Here is a 24,349-nt window from a genome sequence, read left to right on the forward strand (position 1 = left end):
AGCTGGGTCCTTGTTGGGGGTGAGTCGGGGGGTGAGTCTTCCCCCTCCAAGGAGCAATTAGTCTGCAAGGTGATTTATTAACGAGGCGGAGAGTGAGTGAAGGGTCGCATTCCTTCCCTCGCCTCCCCTTGCCTTATCTCCCGGCTGTCGGTCGGCCCCCGAAGGAGGCGAGTGATGGGAGGCAGAGCCGGTGGCCCCTGTGGAGGCAGGACGGGGGGACTGGTGGTGGGACTGGGGGCTACAGGTCACACCGAGCTCACCTTACCTTGTAAAGACCTCCTTGCAGTCTTAAAGTCCTCCCTTGGGTTCAGCGGTGCCCAGAGGTTGATCGCCCCTCTCCACCATCCATCCCCTGGGGTGGCCAGGGCACCTCACGGGTGGCCAAAGTCCCCCCAGCCCCAGCTCCCTGCCCCGCTGCCTTGTCCTCCTGCCCGTTGGGATGGGGAGAAGGGGACGCCGGCACCCCTTGGCTGTGCCTTCTCCAGCGCGGGGCTCCCGCTCTTCGCCGCCGGGTCACAAGTTACAAGGCAAACTCGAGATGCTTTCGGTGAGACCTGCCCCTCGGTGCGCCGTTCCCCGGGGGCTCGGCCCCCGCGGGTATTTTTAGCCACACTTGGAAGGAAGGCTGTTTGCTTTGCTCGCCCGGCCCGCTGCCGTTGCCCGCATAATTTCCCATCAGGGCCGACAAAAATACTCTTTAGACGAGCAGGACAGATGCCCCAGCGCAGCGGGTGCCTCTGTCTCTGCTCAGTTCGGGTGCGGAAGGAGGATGCAGGTAAGGGCGGGGGTCTGGGCACAGCCACCCTTCTCCCCTAGGGTTATTTGATGGCTCCCCGAGGCAGTCGTGACATTTCCACAGTTTATCTTATCGAGGAATTTGCTGGGAGGATGTTTCTGTCTCTCCATGAGTAAATGTTTAGGAACGCTGCGGTCCCGGGGGCTCAGCGGTGTTTCGCAGCCGGAAGCAGGGGGAAATGCTGGCCCGGAGGCAGGTCCCGGCAAACTGGCACCTGCACCATTTTGGGGGCCAAGATGGGTGCCATCACTCATGCCAGGTCGTCCCCTGTGTGTCCTCGTCCCCAGCCCCTGCCTTCCCCCTCCCTGGCTGAGTGCCCGTCCGTGGGCTGGGTCCCACCGTCTCCCCCGGGGGCTGTCTCCGCATGGGAGGTCAGCAGCTTGGGATGTGGCAATATCCTCAGCGTGCGTCTCGGTGAGGGCCTTTTAACTGTTGTTTGGGCTTTTAGATGAAGGATGGATTAAAATCCCAAACACCAATAGCATATATAGGTACCATCTGCCGCTGAGTCGCCGAATTTGTCTGCTCAGTGCACGAGTGCTCCCGCCCCCAGCATTTTGGCTGTGCTGGTGTCAAGGTGCGGGCTCCGGGAAGGTCGTGGGGCTGCACGGTGTGTTTGCTGTCCAGGGCTGACCCCAGACATCCTTCCTGCTGGTCCCAGGGCGCCGTTTCGTGGCGTAGCCCCCAGCCCCAGCTGTGTGTGGGCCCGTGCGGCTGCTCTGAAGGGACCGGGGACATTTTTAGTGGTGGCCAAAAGCACGAGGGAGTTTGCAGCCGTCCTGCCTGTGGGCTGGGAGAAGTCAAGGCTGGACTTGGCAAACAGAAGATGGATTAAAATAGCCCAGTAATGGGCAAATTTGTTAATTAAAACCCCTGATGGTTAGGGGAGGCTCCTCGGGAGCTGTGCCATGGGGATGCTGTGAGCTCCATCCCTCCCTGGCTCAGGGCGCGTGGCTGAGCGGGGGGTGCCCTGGGGGGCCTTTCCCTCTGGCTCAATCTTATGGCAGCGGGATCTGCTGTTGGCGTTACGGCCCCTTCCGCAGCTGCGCTTTTATCTTTGTGGGCTCAGGGCTTCTCGCTCGGCACATCTCGGACCCGGGGTCCACCACCGGTTTGCGAAGACCTTGCCTCGAGGTGCGAGCAGGGGGAAGAAGGAAGGGTGCAGCTCCCTGCCTGCACTCTGCCCGCACGCTGCCCGGCTGCACCCTGCAAAAACCGCTGCCAGTCCCTGCCCGGACCTCGGTGACCTGGGCTCGTGGCCAGGATAAGGCCACCGGGATGGGTCATCACCCAACCCCGATGGGGTGCAGTGAACTGGGTCTCCTGAGGATGCTTCCGTGCTCTGCTCGGCCTGAGGCTCCCTCTGCTGTCCATCCCTCCATCTGTCTGTCTGTCTGTCCGTCTCTGCCTGCCCGGCTCTTACTGGGGGGGTCCGACCTTGGACTGTGGAGGGGGTGATTTGCTGCGCCGGGCTGGGGCAAGGTCCCCGTCCCCTCCCAAAATGTGGCGGGGAGAGCAACCCGGAGCTGCCCCCAGCAAGAGCTCGGGACGCGGGTCGGGGACGTGGCGCACGCTGCAAACCCCGGTGTGCTCTTGGCCAGGTTTGCTGTCCCCGGCCACTGCTGGTACGGGGACAAACGTGGCCAGGTCGCTTGAAACCCACTCACTTGGCCCCACTTCAGCCACTGAAGAATAACATTATTTAACCGCTGATGGGATGCTGCGGGTCTGAAACCCGCGTGACAGGCTTCTTTTTTTCTCTTTACTTTTTTTCTCTTTCCTTTTTTCCCTTTCTTTTTCTTTTCTTTTTTCTTTTTTGCCTCTTTTTCTGCCTTTTTTCCCCTCTTTTTTTCATCCTTTTCCCTCTTTTCCCTCTTTCTTTCCCCGCTTTCCCCTTTTTCCTCTTTTGTATCTTTTGGATCTTTTTTCTTTTCTTTTTTGTCTTTTTCATAATTTTTCTCTTTTCCTCTTTTTTTTCTTCTTTCTTTTTTCTCTTTTACCTTTTCCTCCTTTCTCCTTTTTCTCTTTTTCCCCTCTTTTTTCTCTTCCCCCTCTCCTTCCCTCCCCTTTTTCTCTATCCCGTTTTTGCTCTCTCCCTTTCCCTCTCTCTTCTCCTTTTCCCCACTCTCCTTTCCCCCCTCTCATGTCTTTTCTTCCGGGGCAGGACTGAGCCCGCAGAGAGCAGGGCAGCCTCACCCCCCTTTTCCGGAGGGACCAGGCTGCACCGGCGGATGCCGGACGGCAGTGGGAAGATGCAGCCAGCCTGTTCAGGAGGGAACTGGGACCAGATTGAGGGTCCAATTTTGCTTTTAAAGACGTGCAAGGTCACGATGAGCTTCCGGCAGCGTCCCCTGGAGCGTACAAAGTGCTTTTCGGGAGCCTTTAGCCTAGAGGAGGCTAAAACAAGGGGTTTCCCCTGCTCTGCCAGCAAACCAGCTGCCACGGCTTCTCTTTGGGGAAATACTTCTCTAAAATATTTCAGCAGCTGGTATGTTCCCTGTGCCTGCCCGGCCGCTCAGTCAGGGGCAGAGCGGGGCACGCTGTGTCGAGATGCTCTAGTGCCACCCGTGCCACCAGGCCACCCTCCGAGCCCTTTCTTTGGAAATCCCGGGTCCCTTATTTTGGGACGCCCCAGTCCTGGCTCCTTCCCCGGGAGCCGCTGGCGCAGAGGTGTTCAGTGAAACGAAGATCATTGACTTAACGAGGGCTGGCGGCGGCGGCCCCGCACGCGGGGAGGTCCCGCGGGATTGCTGCTTTGCTCTGCTCCACTATCATGAGCTGCCAACAGAAGGCAGAAATTGGATTTTTTTTCTGGCTGGGCATCGTGTCTGCACACGCTTGGGGCACCCCAGCATGGTGCCGCCGCCGAAACCCTCCTGGCTGAGACGAGGCAACTCGCTGGGGCTCGTGACGCTCCCCCCCGGCTCCGGGAGCTGCCCTGGGGATGCCGCGTGACTCTGGGGGGGCTTGGGTCGCATCCCCGCTGCAGGCTATCAGCCCGCTTATCTCCCCCCAATTTGGGGGAGAGGCTGTGGGAACACCAAGCTTTCCCATCTGCCCTCCCCAGCAGTGGGAGAGGAGCAGCAGCCGCCGGCATCCCCCTGGGATGTGCCGAGGACATGGAGGGGGGGTCCCGCACCCTGCCGGGACGCCGCACCCTCGCCCCAGGGGAGCAGAGCCGGGCGCAGCGGGGCTCCGTCCAAACACGCCGGGGCGGGTTGGCAGCCTGGCTCCTTTCTTTAGGTTCATGGGAGCACATGAGCTGCGGGAGGGGCCGTATGGAAACTCTGACATACGGACAAAAACGCGTCCCGCGTTCGATTAGTTGTGGGCTGTTCCACAACGCGCGCCCCTAACAACATCAGTCATGGGGCAAGCCTATTAGCAACAGTGTCCTTGCCGTGCCAGCTACCATTTTAAGGGGAAAACACACCTGTTTCGCTTAAAAAGTAGTGTGGGAGTCGTTGCATAAAGAAGAAATAGACATCTGAGCATTCATTTCAGTGCTTTTTCTGAATATTTTTAAACTGGAGCATCAGGAGAGTTACATCCCTTCCCCGCTCCACATTGCAGGACCACGTTACCGCAGACCCATGGCTTTCCCGGTCATGCAGCATCCTGGCTTGAGGGAGCCGAAATTGTCACCTCCCCGTTAATGTCCCGTCCCTGGGACACTTTTTGAGCCATGAAGGTGACTTGCCCAGTGTCACAGCAAGAGCAGCATGGCAGTCCGGTCCATGGGCGTGCTCCATCCCTGCAGGGCACCGGGGACTCGGTGGTCCCCAGGAACGGGGGTCATCAATCTCCAGAGCGGGGCAGCGCTGAGGTGGGAAAATGGGAGAGATAAGTGGATTTGGGGGAATTTGTTTAAGCTGAGGCGAAGAGCAACGGAATTTTTTGGGGTGTGGGAGAGCAGCAGCGCTGCCTGGGGGAGATTTTCATCCCAGGCTTCAGGGACCACATCACTTGAGTGCTCGAGGCTGCGATTGCTCAGACCTCCTGGCTTCGAGGCGTTGCTGACGCATGATGCTCACAGCGGGGGGGGGTCGCAAGCGCTGCCCTCGCTGTCCTGGGACAGCACCTGGGGGGTCCTGGCCCTGTAACCGAGCCGGGAAAGCGGCTTAAAAGCACTCGAGTTTTGGGACTTGTGTTTCTGGCCGGTGGAAATCTTGGGAAATGTTTTCTCCTTGTTCTGTTTTGCTCTGAGGTTATAACCTTTCCCCAAGACCTGGAGCGGGGGGACCTGTGTGTCCTACCGAATCTGGGCATCCATGGGGACCGTGTCCATGCGTGGCCCCCTCATGTACGGCTCTCGACACCGGTAACTGAAACGGAGCCACCGAGCAGGGAGAGAGGATTTAGGATTTTCTGGGCAGGAAGGAGTTAAAAAACCGGCAGCGGCAGCAGCTGGGACAGGGAACAGGGTGCGTCTGAGGGCTGGCTGGGCTCCCAGAGGTTTTGGGGGGCTGAGGTGGGTTCCCAGCCGGGCGGCGGGGTCCCCGGGGGGCCGTGCCGGGTGCGGGGAGGCTGGCGCTCGGGAGAGGAGGGTTTGGCCGGGCCGGCGGCGCGGCCACTCCTCCCGCTGCTCCGCTCTGGTCTGAAGGGTCGAGTGTCGGAGCTGGGGAGGAGAGCGCGATGTGAGTGCTCCGGGTGTCTGGCCGGGGCAAAACTCCTGCCTCTTCCCTCCTTTCCTTCCTCCGGCCTCTCCGTTTCGCTCTCCGAAGCAACGGGGCTCGTTTTCCCTTCCTGATGGCCCTGGCCCCACCTCACTTGGGATTTCTGCTCCTCCTGGCTTGCTGCTTCTCCTCCTCTGAAACGCAGCTCCTGGACTGGATTTGGGGCAACACGAAGACCACAGGAAGCCCAGCGGCTCCCGGCAAGGGAACCGCGGTGCCGGAGCCGCTCGCCTCTGTGGCAGCTCCCGCCCCCAGCGCATCCCCAGGGACGTGGGATGGCCGGGTGGTGGGGGACGTCACCACCCCGCAGCGCCAGGAGCCGGATCCCGGCACAGCAGCACCTGCGGGCGAGGGGACCGTGGGCAAAACCACCGAACGGTGGGGCAGGAATGCCACGGGGCTGTTGGAGAGCACGGCACGGCCAAGCATCGCTCCTCCCCACAGCACGTCACCTGCCCCTGGCCAGGATGCGGCCAGCAGCTCCACTGAGGACCCGCAGCTCCTGGGGACGGGGACCACCGATGACCCACAGCTCCTGAGGACAGGGACCACCGAGGACCCACAGCTCCTGGGGACAGGGATGACCAAGGACCCACAGCTCCTGAGGACAGGGACCACCGATGACCCACAGCTCCTGAGGACAGGGACCACCGAGGACCCACAGCTCCTGGGGACAGGGATGACCAAGGACCCGCAGCTCCTGGGGACGGGGACCCCCGCAGCGATGGGGACACGGGTGTCCTTGCAGAGACCGGCGGGTCCCTGGCCAGGTAGTGCCCCTTTTCCTTTCTCACCAGGTGACAGTACCCGTGAGCAGGCGGTGCCGCCCTGGGACCCCACAGCCCAACCGCCCCGACACCGCCATGGAGCATCGCCCGCCCCGCCGAAGCTGCGGCACGGCACCGGCCACCGGCGGCTGGTGCTGGCTGGCATGAACGGGAGCCAGAGCCCTCTTTTGCCTAACAGGAGGGTGGCTAACGGTGTGGATCCTCCTCTTGCCGATAATGCCGGTCCTCTCGAGTTTGATTTACTAACCGCCACTACGCGACTCTATGGTAGTAGCGGCACGGGGCTCGCATCCTTCTTACCCGGACTGATGCCGTCGGCCGGCCGTTGCCTGCCCGTCCCGACCCGCCTGCCCTTCTGCAGCGTGCTGGGCACCGACCGCTTCCGATTACCGAATTACCTCCGCCACAGCAGCGAGGTGGAAATTCGGGCGGCTTTGCATGAGTGGGAGGGGCTGCTTGAATCGCGGTGCCATCGCTACGTGGAGTGGTTTCTCTGCTTGCTCCTGCTCCCTGGGTGTAGCGCCTCGGTCCCCGTAACCCCCCCGCCGTGCCAGGGCTTCTGCGAGGCCGTCAGAGACCTGTGTTGGATGCACTTGGCCGGCGGGCGCCTGCCTCTGCCTTGTGACTCTCTGCCCGAGGAGGACGAAGGGTATTCGTGTGTCTTTATTAATGCTTCTGCAGGTAATGTGGCTGGGCACCGTCCATGTGTCTGTGTGTGTGTCTCCCCTCCCCAGACACCCCCCAGGTTTTTAGGCGCCAAGGGATGCTTCTGCTTTGTCCCCGTGGGATGCTGCCGAGTCCAAAATCGCTTTCCATCCAGCCTCAGCTTCTTCAAACAGGGACCACCAGCGGGTTTGGGCTCCCTCCGCAAAGCACCACCAGCCCCTCCTCGGGCTGTTTCGCCGCCGGTGAAACGCGGTGGCCAGGTTAAAAGAGGACGTTCCGGTGGCCAGGACAAGAGGTGCTCCGCGGGCGCATGGCGCTGGCGTTCATGGCCGCTCTGCAGGAGCCGCAGCGCACACCAAAGGGCTTTGGGGTGCCCATCCTGGGAGCGGGGCGCTTGCAGAGGCAGCAGCTCCCCGCGGGGACAGGGGAAGGACCAGGACGCCGCGACCACCCAACCGCAGCAGCGTCTGGGGCCGTGGTGGTGAGGAGGCTTCAAGGTGACCCGTGCCCACATGGTCCCCTCTCCCAGAGCGGCCCTTTGCCTCGGGGTTAATGATTTACCCAACGGCTAATGTTTGATCCCCCCCGCGTGGCAGGCAGGAGAGGTTACTTCGCCTCCGGCTTCGTCGTTAGGTGGTTGTGACCCTTCTGTGTGTCAGCTGGGGACCGAGACGTGCCTCTTGGGCAGGGGGGTGAAAGGAAGGGAGCGGGGGGCATGACCGGCGCTCGGAGAAACGCACATCGGGGTGTGAGAGCGAGAACACAGTTCGGGATGAAAGCGGGAGCGGGAGCTCGCCGCTCCCCCCGCCGAGCCCTCTGAATGGGGCTGTGTTCCCGTGCCGGCCCCTCGCGCCCGCGGGTGACGGCCCGGGGCTGCCGACCAGGCGGGGCGAGACGCCCGCTGCTGTCAGAGGGGCGATTTAGCGGGGGGCCGTCAGGCAGGGGTCGCGCACGCGGTCCCCTCGTCATCAAAGCGGCTCTGTTCGCCGGCCCACCCCGGCGGGGATGCGGCGGGACCGTGGGGTTGCTCGGGGGGAGGCACGTGCTCCCGGATGGGCAGCGTCGGGAGAGGGTGGGGGACGTGGGGACTGTGGTGCACCCCGTGGAGTGACTTGAGATGCTCCCGCATCCCGGGGGTGCCCTGCATCCCCGCCGGGATGGGGTGCGCGGGCCCACGCTGGCAGCCCCGGCTTGGGCCAGCCAGGAAGACCATGGCAGAGCGGGAGGGGGGCTTGGAGCATCCCTGCGGGCTTTCCACTGGCCACAGAAGCAAACACCTGGGTCGCTGTGGCCAGAGGCGTCCCCGCGGCCATCTCATGCCCAAAACCGCCGCGGCGTCAGCCGTCTCTGGCTCTCTGTGCTCCACGGGGGGTGCTGCCGGTTGGCCGCAGGGAGGAGAAGGTGCAATATTTGGGCTCTGGGTACCCTTTGGAAAAAGCAGGCATGGCGTCGAGAAGGGGCACTTGGCTTTTGCACGGGAGCGGCCGTTTGGAGGGGTCTCCCCTTACCCCCGCGGCTCCCCAGGCCCCAGCCAGCGTCGCAGCCCTGGCCGCTGCCTCTTTACATGTCGTGCAGGGGATAGATGTGTCCCCATTCGCTTTGGGAAGCGCCAGCACCCGGCTCCCGCCCCGGGCTTGGGGGCGAGCGGCATGTTTGGAGAGGAGGGAGGATCCCAGAGGCGGCTGAAACACCAAGGGGAGCGTGGTTGAAAATTGCATCGCTAACAAAAGCTTCTTTCAGGCTGTCCCCCGCCATCCCGAGCCCCGGGGGCAGACAATGGCTTGTCTGGCTGCCGAAATTGCAGCGCCAGCTCTCACACCCGTGCAGACCCCCAGGAGGAAGCTCTGATTTCCTCTTCCCTTAAAGCTGCTGTGAATTTGGCCTCTTCCAGCCCGAGATAAGCTCCATCCCCACATCCTGGCGTTTGCCGTCGGCTTGGCCACAGCCGCGTTGCCGCAGGGTGGCTGGGGCGGCTGGGGACGGGGCGACTGGGGATGGGGCGGTGGGAGCGAGCTTGTGGGGTCCCTGGGCACGGGGTGTCTCAAGGGTGGGTGCCAGGCTGGGACTCGCTGCGGGTGCGGGGGAGCCCCGCTCGCTCACCCCATCATTTTTGGTGCAGGGCTGCACACATCTGGGCGCGAAAGGATGCTGGGCTCCAGGATCCGGAGGTGCCCACGGCCGGCGGGGCGGAGGGGCTGCGCCGAGCCCCTCACCTCCAAGCGGGCTGGGGATGCCCCACAGGGAAGCCTGATCCCGGCGCAGGGCAGATGAAGGGGTTAGGACTGGTGCAAGACCTGGAGGGAGGTTTCCTCCCAGACGGGTGCTCAGTTTTGGGGTGCCAAGCTTGGGGCTTGGGGGAGCAGGGTACAGAGCACAGACTAGTTTTGGAGCAGCAGGCTCGGGAGAGGACCAGTGGGTCTGGGGTCTGGCAGAGAGAAGACTTGCCCCCACCTCTAATGGGTGGCATTTCTAACGTCCCCGCTGCCTGGGTCCTTGTCACGGGGCTGGTGCTGGCATTGGGGCTTGGCAGCGGGAGGAGGCTGGGGACGCTCCGCATGTGCAGGTACCCCCAGGCTTTGGAAAAGTCACCCAGGTTTTCATCTCCTCCCACCATCCCAAGAGACATGTTTTCCTTCCAGCCTGGGCAAGGCTGGGCTGATTTCTTCTTCTTTCTTTCCCTGTCCCCCCTGCTTCTTTTTACTTTTTTTAAGAGCTCTGGAGGACAATGCCTGGCTCCAGAGCAGGGTGGAGGTTCCTGGCTAGTCCTCCTGGGCCCAGCACACCTCTGATAACCCCCCATCACTCACGTGAAACGCCAGGGATGGAGTTGGGGACATTGAATTGTCTCGACTCCTGCTCCTGAACTTAGGATGGGGCCAAAATTGGCACCTAGCACCCATTCCCAGTGAAGAACCCTCGGCCATTTTGGAGCTGGGGTGGTTGGGTTTCCGTGCTCCCGGGAAACGCGGAGTTAAAAAGCACCCGGCCCGCTCGCTCCTATCGAGTTGGCACCCGCCCGAGCGGTTGACATAGGAGAGGAGGAATCCAGCGCCCGGTGTGTGGGCGATGAGGATGTGCCTGCTGCCAAAACAACGGGAGCTGGCGTACAGAGGCCCGGCTCGCCCCGGCCAGATGTTCAGCTGCGTCGGGCAGGAGAGACCGTCCCAAGTAGAACTTCCCCAAGCGGCTTGAGAAAAAGGAGCCGGGAAAAGGAGGCGAGCTCCAAATTGAGATCATCTGCGAAGCCGACGGGGCGCGCCGGCTCGAGCCCCGTTCCCAGGGTGTTGCAAGGGGATGGTTCTGATTTATTCCCAGCCAGGGTGACCCTGTGAATTTGTCCCGGGGATGACGTGAGGGATCACCATGACCCCGTAACGGGTACAGATGCAACACACTTCCTCGCAGCACCGTGGCTGTTCAGCATCCTGGTGCTCCGGCAGCATCCCCTGCTGCCTGCACAGGCATGTTGCTACCGTAGGCAAGATCCCTTTGGCTTTATCCCATCTCAGGGATGGCCCAGCTGTGGTTGGAGGGCCAGCAGCAGGGAGTGGGTAGCATTTGGGGAGCTGCAACCAAACGGTGTGGTGGGAGCAGCTCGAGGAGCATTGCTGCCTTGGCCAACCCGCAGCCTGAAGGGGCCCTGGGGAGGGCGAGCAGAGGGAGCCGCTGAAGAGCGGCATTTGGGGGAGGTATGGCCAGTGGTGTCCCCCTCAAGGTACCTTGCTGAGGGTGGCCATCCTCGCCGGGCCAGTTGTGACCGTCCCTTTTCCCTTCCCCTTGCAGAGAACCTGAGCACCGAGGTCAGCCTCCTGGAGCTGATCGGAGACCCCCCGCCGGAGGAGATCCTCAAAATTTATGGCCCTGACAACAACCCTGGCTACGTCTTTGGCCCCAATGCCAACACAGGCCAGGTGGCCCGGTACCACCTGCCGAGCCCTTTCTACCGGGACTTTTCCCTCCTCTTCCACATCCAGCCCACTACCCCCCGGGCCGGCGTGCTCTTTGCTGTCACGGACTCCTCGCAGAGCATCATCTATGTGGGCGTCAAGCTCTCGGAGCTGCGGGCGGGCAAGCAGCAAATCATCTTTTACTACACGGAACCGGGCTCACCAAGCTCATACGCGGCAGCCACCTTCACCGTGCCCACTTTGCTCAACCAGTGGACACGCTTTGCCATCAGTGTGGAGGAGGATGAAGTCATCCTCTACCTGGACTGTGAGGAGCACGAACGCGTCCACTTTGAGCGCTCCCCAGATGAGATGGAACTGGAAGATGGCTCTGGGCTCTTTGTTGCTCAGGCTGGAGGGGCTGACCCAGATAAATACCAGGTAAGGCCTTGGGTCACCCCAAGGAGCATCTCCAAGAAGCTTGGGTGAGGCTGGAGGGTCGTGGCTGTTGAAGCAACAGCCCAGAAGACAAAGCAGTGGCCACACTTCGTGTATGTCACTGGGGAAGGAGACACTTGAGATGGAGGGGGGGGGAGATGGCTTGAGATGCTACCAACTTTATTGTCTTGGGTCTCACCAAAGCAAAGCTCCCAAGAGGGGCTGGCAGGAGGAGGTGGGGTTGTGCTACAGCAGCCACTGTCACCCGTACCTTTTCCAGTAAACGCACGGAGCCTCTTCAAATCTCCCCCTTGTTAAAAATACCCATCTCCTTTGTTGGAGGAGCTGGTTTGGCTGGTAAAATGTCTCTCTTAGCTGGAAAAAATGCTTGGGCTGGAGCATATCTTTGTTGGCTGACGTTGGGCGGTATCTGCAGGAAGACTTTGGAGAGCAAGGAGAGAAGGTGATAGCTCAGCCTGTGATGTGAGCGTGACTTATGTTCTAGATAAGGCTTATGGAAAGTGTGGGGAAAATGCCCAGCTGACACGGAAATTCCCCACGGTACTTGAGGAGAATAAAGTTCAGGATTGCGCCGCCGGGTTTCTCCTGGGTTAAGCATGGTTTGCCCAGCAACAGAGGCTCTGCTGAGTGGAGCAATGCTTTTCCCAGGAAGCTTTGCAAAGCACGTTTCTGAGCTTAAGTAGCGGTGCTACCGCAGTCCCAGTTAAATAGCTTCGGGCAGAGAAAGCTCCCCCAGGAAGGGGTTAATGATTGATGGGCTAGAGACTGGTTTGCAGTGGGATGCGGGTTGGTCCCTTGAGGTCTCAAGAGCTCTTGAAGAGCAATTTTTTGCTCTTGAACATGCTGAGAGGGGCCAGGTCATGGCCGTGGAGGAGCTCCTCTCCCCAGCTGGAGAGGGTTTGGCACCATTTGGACAGCAAAGCAACAGCCCAGAACAGAGCGAAGCGCTCCTGCCTTTCTAGCAGGTGATGTTCCTGAGCTTGCCAAACACCCGATCCCACCGCCCGCCCCCGGTTTTCCCATGGGGAATAGCCGGCCATCAAGGGAAGGAGGCTGACGGCCTGGGCTGGCCAAGAGGGGAGCGGGGAGCGGGGGCTTGGACGTCCCATTGGCATCTGACTGCCTCATGGTATTTCCATCGCTGACCAGCCCTGACTCGCGTTATCTGAAACTAACGGGGCATCAAGCTGATTAAAACCTGGCCCTCGGTCAAGCCGCAAGACGAGCTGCTCATGGGCAGCTGGAGGGCTGCTGGTTGGGTCTCAGCTGGCATCTGTGCTTCTTCCCAACTTGCCTTTGTGTCAACGGTATGAAACCTGGAGAGGCAAAGCCTGAAGGTAAGGCAGAAGCCCCTGGGACAGCAGGTATCAAGGGGGCTACTGTAAATGGGGTCTCAGCTGGGATCTGGCAGGAGGGTTGGTTTGCAGCTGGATGCGTGGTAAGACCTACGGTACTGCTGCCACCTTTATTGGGGTAAACAGGATGCAAAGATCCTCAAAATTTATGGCCCAAAATTTAGAACCATCCCTCATGGGGATGCCTCGGTCCAGGGCTGGAACCGTATTATTTCTGATGCCTCTGGCAAGCCCCAGGACCGGGAAGGCCAGGCTGGAGTGTTGCGTTTATCAAAGCTTGGGCTTGCTGCTGGTGCTCAGTGGGGAGGAGAGGGATGGGTTAGAGCTGGCTGTCACCAGGGCGAGCAGCTGGAGGGGGTCACAACACACCCAGGGGGGGCATTTGCTGTTGAGACGGATTTATATTTTTTTTAAATTACATATAGGTAAAAACCCAATAGATTTAAATATAATAAATATGGTATTTATTATATACCTATAATATATTTATAATATATTTATATTATAATGTCCTAGCCAGCCTGGCTGAACTACAACTGTCCCTGGTTCTTATTTACTTAAACCCATCGTGTTTCCTGAGCTCAACTCTCTTTCCCGGACGTGGTGCGCTGTGCTTTCAAGCGAGCCCAAATATTATTTTAGGTGTCTTGCCCGGAGAAGAGACACAGAGCGGGAGGTATCTGCTCTTTCTGAGCTCTCTTCCCAGCGTGGTCCCTGGCATCTCCCTGCTGGGATCAGAGGGATGGACATCATCCCATCCCCGCAGCAGCCCAGCAGCGAGGACCTGGGCTGGGCTCGGAGATGTGCTGGGGGTGACCATGGGAGCCGCAGGGTTCAGGCTGGTACCCGCACACTCTCCCTGGCCCATACGGGGATGCTGCCCTCCCGGCCAGCAGCAGTAGCTGTGCTACGCGGCTTTGTGTGGAGGCAGCATCCTTGGGAGGGAATTTGTGGCGGTTTCTTGTGTAAACAAGCGTCTTGGATGCGCGCAGCACTTGCAAAACCCAAATAAATGGTAAGGAAGTGCGGATTAGCCTAAGAAATACAAAGCCAGGGCTGCGGTGGCCTGGGACCGGCCGGCGGCGCTTGCCTGGGGCAGAGAGCCCAGCTGGAGTCCTCTGGAGAGGGGGAGTGAGGAGCATGGCCAAAACGTTGCTGGCTGGCTGGATCCCGGCCACCACCTCCACTTGGCCTGCCCGGTGCCGGAGCCGGCACGGGGCTTTTTCCCACGGCTCACCGAGCCGTGCCAGCGGCTGCGAGGGTGAAACCTCGCTGTGCCGGGATGCCTAGACATGGATGCTCGCGTGGAGAGCGCGCTCCATGCCGGGCGAAGCAGCCTGACGCGCATGGGGCGCGCAGGGAGACGGCAGCCGGGCGGCTCAGCCGTGGGGTGGCTTGCGGCACACGTCTGTCTGTGGCACACGTCCATCCGTGACACACGTCTGTCCGTGGCGCGTGTCCACGCATGGCAGCCCTCGGCGTGGTTTCCTTCCAGGGGGTGATTGCTGATTTGAAGCTGCAAGGGGACCCGCGGGCGGCCGAGCGCCAGTGCGAGGAAGAGGAGGACGACGCCGAGGAGGTGAGCGCCGGCAGCCCGGCTGGGGCAGGCTGGGGGGCTGCCACCCCATGCTCCCGGCTCACCCCTCGCCCCTTCTCCCTGGGCAAACGCAGGTCTCTGGCGATTTTGGCAGCGGGGCAGAAGGTGGACACCAACCCTCGGGGAAAGACAGGGTGAGTTGGAGCCCGCGGGTGTTGCACTCGGCAGCAGGACCGCAAGATTTTAGGGACGAGGAGGGCTGGGTACCCTCCACGGTCGTGGTCCTGGGATGCCTGATGGGGTCCCAAAAGGAACAGGCACCGGGAGGTGAACGGCACCGTGGTGTCCCCTTCTTGTTGGCACAGGGTGTCCCAGGGCTGGTGGATGCTGTCCCCGTGACCTCTCCCCCCGTGGCAGCGGGCGGTGGGCCGAGGAGCGGCGGGGGCTCCCCGCAGCAAGCCGAGAGGACCAGAGCGGAGGAGACGCGGCGGGTCTCCGCGGGAGGTAATGCCAGCAGCGGCATCCCCAGGGCACACCGGCAGGGATGTGGCAGGGTGGCCATACCTGAGCACAACTGGGTCCCTTTTCCCTTCCCGCAGGCACTGGCCCCAAAGGCGAAAAGGGGGAGAAGGGCGAGCGTGGCCTGAAAGGGGACTCGGGGACCGGTAGCATCGTGGGGATGGGCAGTGTCAAGGGTGAAAAGGTAGGTGAGAGGGGGGATCCCAGGGGCTCGAGGATGCCACCGACGTGTCTGCGTTTGACACCCGCTCCTCTTTGTTTCTATCCCGCAGGGGGACAAAGGAGAACTGGGCGTTAAGGTGAGCATCGCTGGGGGAGCCAGGGCAAATCCATGCCGGCCTGGGCTACCGCCCCTGGGGACGTGCCACCCATCCCATTTTCCCTCCCTAGGGCAGTGCCGGATTTGGCTACCCCGGCTCCAAGGGCCAGAAAGGGGAACCGGGTGACCCTGGCCCCCCTGGGACCCTCTCACGGCACACCGATGGCTCGGTGGTGGAGCAGGTCACCGGTCCCCCAGGGCCACCGGGGAAGGACGGAGCCCCCGGCAGGGATGGCGAGCCTGTGAGTTGAGCCTCCCACCCCTCGGGTATCCCCTCTCCTCCCACCCCTGCCTGCCTGCACACTGACCTCTCCCCTCTCTGCCATCCCTAGGGCGATCCCGGCGAGGATGGCAAACCCGTAAGTGGGGTGATGGGGCTGGTGGGGTGATGGGTGCGGGCCACCCACTTGCCTCGCCACCTGCTGACCCCCCACCGCTCCCTTTCGCAGGGCGATATGGGGCCCCAGGGGTTCCCTGGGATGCCGGGGGAGCCCGGTCTGAAGGGGGAGAAGGTGAGTGCCGGCGCCGGTGTCGGGGGACGGCACACGCCGCTGCCCCCCCTTCTTCTGACCGGCGGCTGGGCTACACACAAACCATGCTCTCTCTGTGCCAGGGTGACCCAGGCGTGGGGCCGAGGGGACCCCCTGGACCACCCGGTCCCCCAGGACTGCCAGGACCCTCCTCCAAGCACGACAAGCTGGTGGGTTCCCCCTGGGACAGGGGCTGGGGGGGGCATGGAGGAGCGGGATGCTGCTGCCAGCCCCTGGGCAGCATCCCTGCGCCGCCGAGCACCCCAGCCCTGGATGCCGGTGCCTGACATCACCCTTCTGCTTCTCCCCCAGACCTTCATCGACATGGAGGGCTCCGGCTTCGGCGGTGACCTGGAGAGCCTGCGGGTGAGTGCGGGTCCCCTCCTGCCAGCAGGGAGTGGGGGGACACGCATGGCCATCGTCTCTGCCTTCTCTTGTAGGGTCCACGAGGGCCACCCGGTCCGCCAGGGCCACCCGGCGTGCCCGGTTTGCCTGGGGAGCCAGGACGGTTTGGGATGAACCGCACGGACCTTCTGGGACCGCCAGGGCTGCCGGGCAAGGATGGGACTCCTGGGCCTCCGGGGCCAGCGGTAGGTCTGTGGGATGGCCAAGGGGACCCATCCCAGGGCCACCCCACAGCAATGGGCCTGTAACTGCCCCCCCGTGGCAGTGGGGGGCTCTGTGCCCACCAGCCCCATGGGGATTCCCATCGCTGGAGCGAGCTCCTGGGCATCTTGCAGGGTCCTCAGGGTCCTCCTGGAAGAGACGGGGCAGCCGGGCAGCCGGGGCCCAAAGGAGAGCGGGTGAGTGTCCCGCGTCCCCCGGGAGCACGTCACAGCTCCCCCCTCGGCAGCCGGCACCCCGGCACACGTCCGGGAGGTCCCAGCTCCCTCCATCCCTGAGCTGGAGAGCACCACCCTGCTCCTGGAGCAAGGCAGCTTCTTCTCACCCTCTTCTTCCTCCTCCTCCCCAGGGTGATGTGGGTGACCTCGGCCTCCCCGGTGCGCCAGGACCCAAGGTACTGTGCCCAGGGCAGGTTTCTTGTGGGAGGGGGTCCCACATGCATTGCAGACTGGAGGCAGGGATGCTGCTTGGGGGGACCACCTCATGCCAGAGCAGGGAGGGGGATGCTGGTGTTCGGGTTCCTCCCGGAGTGGAGCAGTGCCGCGGCTTGAGGATGCGTGGGGCCGCCGACCATGCCTGGGATGCTCACCGGGCTCCAGCCACCCTCGCTTGGCTCTGCTCCAGGCGCTGCCGCCTCGGGAAGCGGGCAGGAAAGCCAAGCGGAATGTTTCAAGGCACAGAAGAGGGTTTGCTTGCTGGGTTTTTGGCTGCCCACACCCCATCTTCTGCACGTCGCTCCTGCCTGCCTGCATGAGCTTCTTTCCACCCAGCATCCCCGAGGGTGGGGGTAAAGGCTTGCTGGGACGCGCACGATCGCCCTCGCTCCCTCGGGGGCCGGGATGCCCTTCGCGATGCCCCGTGCACTGCAGCCTGAGCTGGGGGCGAGGGTTAAGGTTTCTCAACACTGCCGACACCGAGAGGGTGGATGGGGCGGCAGCGGGCGTAAGGACTGAACCTGCCTCTCAGAGACCCATAGCAAGGGTGCCCGTGAGCATCGCCCCTCGGCGCTGAGCTGTGCCGCGGCATCGGAGCCAGCGATGCATGCAAAAAAAAAAAAAAAAAATCACATTTATGATTTTAGACGAGCCTCTGGTGGTCACAGTGCGCATTGCACAGGGAGCCGGGGCTGTGCGATCCCCCATCCCACAAAGCCCCTCTGCTCTGGAAACAGGGGAGCATCCGAGCCCTGTCCCAAGGGGCGGTTTGGGGATGCGGGAGGGGATGCGCTGCCTCTGTTTTTCAGGCTCCAGGCGGGGACCGTTGTCACCTTGTCTCATCTGTCCCCTTTTTACTCTTGTCCCCGTTGCAGGGCAGCAAGGGAGAAACAGGACCAGCAGGAGCCCCTGGAGAAATGGGCTTAGCTGGCCTTCCCGGGCCCATCGGACCCCGAGGGCAGCCAGGGCCCCCCGGCCCCCCGGGACCGCCAGGGCCGGGCTACGAGGCTGGATTTGTAAGTGGTCACCCCTGTGGTGGAGTGGTGTGATGGAGCCGGGGGCAGACGTGGCTCAGTCCCTTCTCCTCCCCACCTAGGGTGACATGGAGGGCTCGGGGCTGCCGTTTGCTGCCGTCTCCCCTGGACCACCCGGACCCGAAGGACCACAGGTAGCTCCGCTCCCACTCACCCCTCCCCTCCATCCTGGGCTCCCCGGGGCATCTCCCACCATCGTGTCCCCTGCCATCACCCCACGCTCATGGATCCCTTCTTACTGCTCGCAGGGCGTGCCGGGACTGCCGGGGTTGAAGGTGAGGAGATCTTCAAACACCATCCTCGCCCTTTGCCGGAGCCCGCTGCAGGAGCCTGGCTCCATCCTTGCAGGATGCCCATGGGGATGCTCCTGCTCTGACACATCTTTCCTTGCAGGGGGAGGTCGGCAGCCCTGGGCAGCCCGGCTTGCCGGGACCGAAGGTAGGAGCGCCGAGAGGTCAGGACGGGCTGTGTGTGAGCCTCTGGGGTTGGTGGAGTGCTGGGGAGGACCCCCGTGCTCCCCAACCTGGGGCTGCCGGGAGGATGCTCTGTACTGCATCCACGCCTCGTTGCAGGGAGATGCCGGTGTGCCCGGCGTGGACGGCCGCCCTGGCCTGGAGGGCTTCCCTGGACCGCAGGTAGGAGCATCAGCCCCCCCATTCCCAGAAGCCCCCCGCTCGCTGCAGGCAGGGCACCCTTGCTCACTGCAGGGCCACTTGCAGCAGCTCCATCCCCAGCAGCCAAAATCCATCCCCAGCAACCAAAATCTACCCCTAGCAGCCACAATCCATCCCCCCGGTGCCTCCCACTGTTCCCCCGCCCTGGGACCGGGCTCACCGCGTGCCAGAGTGCCCGCATTGCTTGTGACCCCATCCCCATCAGCTTGCCACCCTGCTCGCCATCACCTCCACCCAAAAAGCATCCCCCCCCCGGCTTGCTGCCTGGACCTTGCAGGCAGCGGGGGGGTGGCCTGAAAGATTTTGCTGAGCTGCAGGCAGGAGCGGGTCTCCGCTTGTGAGCCAGGGTCGGGCTGTGCGTGGTGCCACGCGGGAAGCTCACTGCTGCCTGCTCCTCCTTCCAGGGACCCAAAGGCGACAGAGGCAGCCCCGGCGAGAAGGTACGTGCCACCAGGCTGGGGACGGGGACCGGCCAGCAGTGGCCCTGGGGCTGATGACTTGTGTCTTCCAGGGTGAGCGAGGCCAAGATGGTGTGGGGCTGCCTGGCCCCCCCGGTCCCCCTGGTCCCCCCGGACAGGTTGTGGCTGTCTCGAGCGAAGATGTAAGTGATGGCTCCTGGCTTCACTGCGGCTGGAGGGAGCTAAAACTGGGGGTGTGCGGGGGGCCCTGCCCAGCACCCATGATGCAGGGGGACCTCTGACCTCTTCAGAGCAAAGATCAGGTTGAAAACCCAGTTTTGTCTCTTTTTCCAGAAGTCTTTGACGGCTTTGCCTGGTCCAGAGGTAAGTGCCCCCCTGCCATCCATGCCCACCCCTCAGCAGTGCCGGGTGGGCATCTGGTTTCTTGGAAAGGGAGGGGTTGCTCTTACAAGCATTGCTGCTTCTTTCCGCAGGGCAGACAGGGTCACGCCGGCTTCCCGGTGAGTCAGTGGCAGGGCTGGGGGCTGCAGGGGTGGCCCCGGTGAAAGCTCTGGGCACAGTTTGGTGGAACCTCTGGTTGCCAGTCCTGCCACGCTTTGCCGCAGCAGTGCTGGGGTAGTGGTGATGGAGGATGAGGTTTGGGGTCTACCTTTGGTGGGTCAGGGCTGACACGGGCTCTGTGCTCCTCCCTGCAGGGCCCGGTGGGACCGAAAGGTGATCGGGGGTCCTCTGGTCCCCAGGGCTCCCCAGGTTTGAAGGTAAGTGCTTCGGGCCACCTCTGCCCTGTTGGGGTGGTCATGCTTCTGGTCCCCCATCCTGCCTGGTCACCGGGTCCCAGCAGCAATGCCAGCCCTGCCGTGGCAGGGAGCCCACTCCCTCCATCTCCCCTTGTGCCCCCTCCTCTCTTGCAGGGGGAGAAGGGGGAGCCCGGTGTCATCATCAGCCCCGATGGGACCATGGTCACTGCGAAGGTGAAAGGAGAAAAGGTGGGTGCGCTGCGGGAACGGGGGGGCACGTCCCCTGCGACAGGTGCCGGGTGGTCCCAGTGGTGATGCCCTTTCCCTCTCCACTGTCCGCAGGGGGAGCCAGGGCTGCGGGGACCGATGGGACCCTCGGTAAGTCACCACCACCATCCTCCTCATATCCCACTGGGCGGGATGGGGCTGATCCAGGGCAGAGGGGGGTAGGGGGTGCCCGCACTCTGAGCACCCTCATCCTCGTCTTCTCTCCCCTCCAGGGTCCCCAGGGACGAGCAGGGATGAAGGGAGAGATCGGCTTTCCGGGCAGACCCGTAAGATCCGCTCCCGGTTTGTTTGTCCCCTCAGCCATCGCCTCCTCCACCGCGTCCCCCCACCCCGTTTGCACCTGCCGAACCCCAAACCCCATCGTGTCCCTGCGGTGCTGAGGGGTAGGGTGTTGCCGAGGTGCCAGAGGTGATGCCGGGGTGTCACCCTGGACCTGGGCGGGGGGCAGGGACGAGGCTCATCTGTGCTGCTCATCCGCAGGGACGTCCCGGCATGAACGGGCTGAAGGGCGAGAAGGGTGACCCCGCGGATGTCAGTGGCGTGCTGGGTTTGCGGGTGAGCGCTGCCACAGCCCCCCCGGGCTGCTGGCCCAGCAGATGGGGGGACACACCGAGGGGCTCCCTAGGAACCTAAATCCCTTCGGCAAAGGACACGTGCCTCCCTCTTTCAAGGGTCTGGTTGCCCCTCTGGAGCAGGGCATCACCCTAGTGCCCCCGCCACAGGGACTGTCCACTTTGCAGGACCCTGACACATCTTCTCTCCCCGCCGCAGGGTCCCCCGGGACCCCCAGGTCCCCCAGGCCCCCCCGGACCACCTGGCAGCATAGTCTACGACAGCAGCAATGTGAGTAACAACATGGTCACCGCGATGGGGGAAGCTGAGCGCTGGTGACCGGGTCCTCCCAGTGTCCCCTGCGTGGTTGGAGGGGACAGGGCACACTCCGCTGGCATCCCAGCCAGGGCTGGCACATGGGGCTGCCGTCAGCATCTCATTGAGGTGGGTGTCCCTGAGGACGCTGCCATCTCTGCAGCCGCTTCCTTTGCATCCCCGCAGGCCTTCAGTGACTCCGGCCATCCTGCGCTGCCAGCCTTCCCCGGTATGTCCCTTGGAGCGGTTTGGGGACCCCTGGCAAGGCAGAGATTTGGGGCACCCTCCATTAGAGCTGGGGCTGGGATGCTGTGGCGCTGAGATGGCATCTCTCTGCTGCTCCCCACAGGTTTCCACCAGTTTCCAGGACAGAAAGGAGAGAAAGGCGATGCTGGAGCCCCAGGACCCCCAGGTGAGTGACCGGTCCCCACAGGCAGAGGTGGGCAGAGGGTGGCTCACGCCCACCCTGGCTCTCCTCTCCCCAACTCTCCACAGGCCACTTTCCCTACGATCCGAGTCACTTCAGTGCCAACCTGCGGGTAAGGCCTTTACCTGCTGGCCACGGCATGTGGGGCCGGCACCTGGCATGGTTTGGGGTACCGGGGTGCACCCTGGCCGCTCACCCTAAGGCTGTGCCATCCCACAGGGTGACAAGGGGGATGCAGGTCCCAAGGGTGAGAAGGGTGAGCCAGGCAGCACCCCACTCTACGGTCCCAGTGTCTCCGGGCTGCCGGGACCTCCAGGGCCCCAGGGCTACCCTGGGCTGCCGGTGAGTACCCCAGAGCGCAGGGGGCGAGGGGAGAATGGGGAGCAGCATCCCCAGGTGCTTTGCTCCAGGGGCGTTCTCTCACACTGCCTAGGGTCCCAAGGGGGACAGTATCATTGGGCCACCAGGACCTCCCGGACCTCAAGGCCCCCCTGGTATCGGATACGAGGGGCGACAAGGCCCCCCTGGCCCTCCCGGGCCACCCGGTCCACCCTCCTTCCCAGGCCCCCACAGACAAAGTGAGTATCTGTGCCCCCGCATCCCTCCCTGCCAGCCCTGCATCCCTCTCTACACCCCCCGCACCCTTCCCCGTGCCCCAGCCCTCTCCATCTCACCCTTCTTCCTCCCAGGTATCAGCATCCCTGGCCCCCCCGGACCACCAGGACCCCCTGGACCACCAGGCACCAGCGGGATGTCCTTGGGGGTGAGTTGGGGCTCTGTGGGAGGGGTTGCCCACGGGCTGGCCGGCCGAGCCCTGAGCCACCCGCCGGGCTGTGCCCGCAGCTGCGTGCCCTGCCGACGTACCAGGCGATGCTGAGTGCCGCGCACGAGCTGTCCGAGGGCGGCCTCATCTTCCTGACTGACCGGCAAGAGCTCTACGTCCGGCTGCGTGGGGGCTTCCGCCGGGTGCTGGTGAGTGGCGGGGGGGGGGGGAACAGAGAGAGCACCCCATCTTGGCTTGCGCTGCCCAGCTCTGAGGGGATGCAGGTGGCATCACCCTGGGGTTTCAGTGGCATCTTTTGGGGATGCTCGATCATCCTCCCCCACCCTTGCACAAGGAAGAGGAGAGGGGGGTGGCTGGGATCTGATGTGACATGTACTTGCAGCTGGAAGAGCACACCCTGATCCCCAGCTCAGCTCTGGTGAGTCCCCTGTCGCCCATCCTCATCTCCATCCATCTATCCCCATATCCATCCATCCATCCATCCATCCCCATCTCTAGGCACCCAGCCAGCCATCCCCATCTCCATCCATCCATCCATCCATCCATCCATCCCCATCTCCAGGCACCCAGCCAGCCATCCCCATCTTCATCCATCCCCATCTCCATCCATCCATCCCCATCTCCATCCATCCCCATCTCCACTCATCCATCCCCATCTCCATCCATCCATCCCCGTCCTTAATCATTCTCATCCCTATCCAAGGCAGCACCAACCTGTGCCTGTCTCTCCCTCCCTCTCCAGGACAACGAGGTGTACGACAAGCCCCCCAGCACCCACTACGCCGGCCCACAGCCCCCCCTCCAGCCCCACGGACCCCTGCACCCTCTCCGTAACCACGGTCTCCCACCCACTGCCCGACCCTGGCGCGGGGATGAGGTGGTGGCCAACCAGCACCGCCTTCCTGACCAACCCCTGCTCCACCACCAGCATGAGCTCCTCAACAGCTACTACATCCACCGCCGGCCAGATCCGGCCCCCGTGGCCGCCCATGTGCACCAGGACTTCCAGCCCGCCGTGAGTGCCGTGTGCCGGCTGACGGGAGGTGATGGTGGTGGTCCAAGCCATGTCCCTCAAGCCCTGTTGTCCCCTCTTGGCAGCTTCACCTGGTGGCCCTGAATGCCCCGCTGAGCGGCGGCATGCGCGGCATCCGGGGCGCAGATTTCCAGTGCTTCCAGCAAGCCCGGCAGGTCGGGCTGGCTGGCACTTTCCGCGCCTTCCTCTCCTCCCGCCTGCAAGACCTCTACAGCATCGTACGCAGGGCCGACCGCGCTGCTGTGCCCATTGTCAACCTCCGGGTACGTGCGTGTCCCCATCTTCTTCCCGACACCCCATGAGCTCCAAGGGCTGCAGAGCATCCCAAAGCCCCCATCCATCTGCAGGGCAGTGACAGTGGAGCATCCCCTCCCCGGGGGTGGCTGGAGCTCCTGTGATGCTCTTGGGGTGCAGGCAGGGCTTACCCCCCTTTTCCCCACACCCCTCCCAGGACGAAGTGCTCTTCAGTAACTGGGAAGCCCTTTTCACGGGCAGCGGGGCCCCGCTGCGAGCCGGCGCCCGCATCCTCTCTTTCGACGGCCGGGATGTCCTGCGGGATGCAGGATGGTGAGTACAGGATCGAGCGATGGGGAAAGAGGGGAGTTGGGGTCTGGACCATGGGGGGTAGCGGCAGCCCCCCACCTTTCTGCTTTCCAGGCCGCAGAAGAGTGTCTGGCACGGCTCAGATGCGAAGGGCCGGCGCCTGCCCGAGAGCTACTGCGAGACGTGGCGGACGGAGGAGCGCGCTGCCACTGGCCAGGCTTCCTCGCTGGGCTCGGGCAAGCTGCTGGAGCAGGCGGCCAGCAGCTGCCAGCACGCCTTCATTGTCCTCTGCATCGAGAACAGCTTCATGACCGCCGCCAAAAAGTGACACCCCCTCCCCATCCCCTGGGTACCCCACATCTCCCCGGGGAGGGTCGGGCCAGCCTGCACCCCGGCACCCCCGTGGTCCTCAGCCCCTCCATCTCCTGCCCTCGCCCCACAGGGTTTTCTCCTCCCGCAGACCTGAAGCCAAAGAGTATCGCCATCGCCCCTGCCCTGGGTCGGCAGGGGCTCGCATCCCACCCGGGGCAGGGCAGCCATGGGCTGGCTGCCTTCCTCCTCCTCCTCTCACTCCACTTCTCTCTAACCCTTAATATTTAACCACTTCAGCTTGCATCCACCACCCACTCGGATGCTCTTTTCGGGGTAGCTGGGCAGGAGGATGCTCGGCAGGGAGATTTCAGCACTGCCATGCGGTGTGCCCTCCCAGAAAGCCATGGGGGGCAGTTCTCTGACCCCCCCAGCCTCACACTGTCCCCACCAGGAGCTCGGGGCTGGACCCAAATCCCCATCGCTGGGGTCTTCTCCAGCATCCCACCCCAGGCAAGGACTATCCCGTGGCGATGCTGGGGCTCCCCGCGATGGTCTCCGTCCTCCCCAGGTACGGACCATTCCACTCAGCCTCCCACCATCATCTTCACCTCCCCCCCCCCCGGCCTCATGAGCCCCGGAGG

At 63.1% G+C, this 24,349-nt stretch overlaps 1 protein-coding gene across 1 annotated transcript; it reads left to right on the top strand.

Annotated features, from left to right (window-relative positions):
- Positions 1–5,184: 5,184 nt before the first annotated feature.
- COL18A1 (collagen type XVIII alpha 1 chain) lies at positions 5,185–23,927 on the top strand. The gene is made up of 42 exons (XM_082001415.1): positions 5,185–6,242; positions 10,710–11,254; positions 14,123–14,206; positions 14,299–14,358; positions 14,530–14,668; positions 14,764–14,867; positions 14,956–14,982; positions 15,074–15,244; positions 15,335–15,361; positions 15,452–15,514; positions 15,616–15,702; positions 15,845–15,898; positions 15,973–16,122; positions 16,273–16,335; positions 16,506–16,550; positions 17,466–17,606; positions 17,687–17,758; positions 17,873–17,899; positions 18,018–18,062; positions 18,197–18,259; positions 18,703–18,738; positions 18,810–18,899; positions 19,051–19,080; positions 19,191–19,217; positions 19,413–19,475; positions 19,629–19,703; positions 19,797–19,832; positions 19,955–20,008; positions 20,223–20,297; positions 20,514–20,585; positions 20,796–20,838; positions 20,959–21,021; positions 21,105–21,148; positions 21,256–21,378; positions 21,470–21,614; positions 21,726–21,799; positions 21,880–22,008; positions 22,203–22,238; positions 22,563–22,835; positions 22,919–23,116; positions 23,305–23,420; positions 23,511–23,927. The coding sequence occupies exons 1-42, from the start codon at positions 5,546–5,548 to the stop codon at positions 23,722–23,724; spliced, it is 4,680 nt and encodes a 1,559-aa protein (XP_081857541.1). The 5' UTR covers positions 5,185–5,545; the 3' UTR covers positions 23,725–23,927.
- Positions 23,928–24,349: the final 422 nt, after the last annotated feature.

The sequence above is a fragment of the Phaethon aethereus genome, assembly GCF_964289735.1.
Source record: "Phaethon aethereus genome assembly, chromosome: 6".
In the NCBI taxonomy this organism is placed as follows: Eukaryota; Metazoa; Chordata; class Aves; order Phaethontiformes; family Phaethontidae; genus Phaethon; species Phaethon aethereus.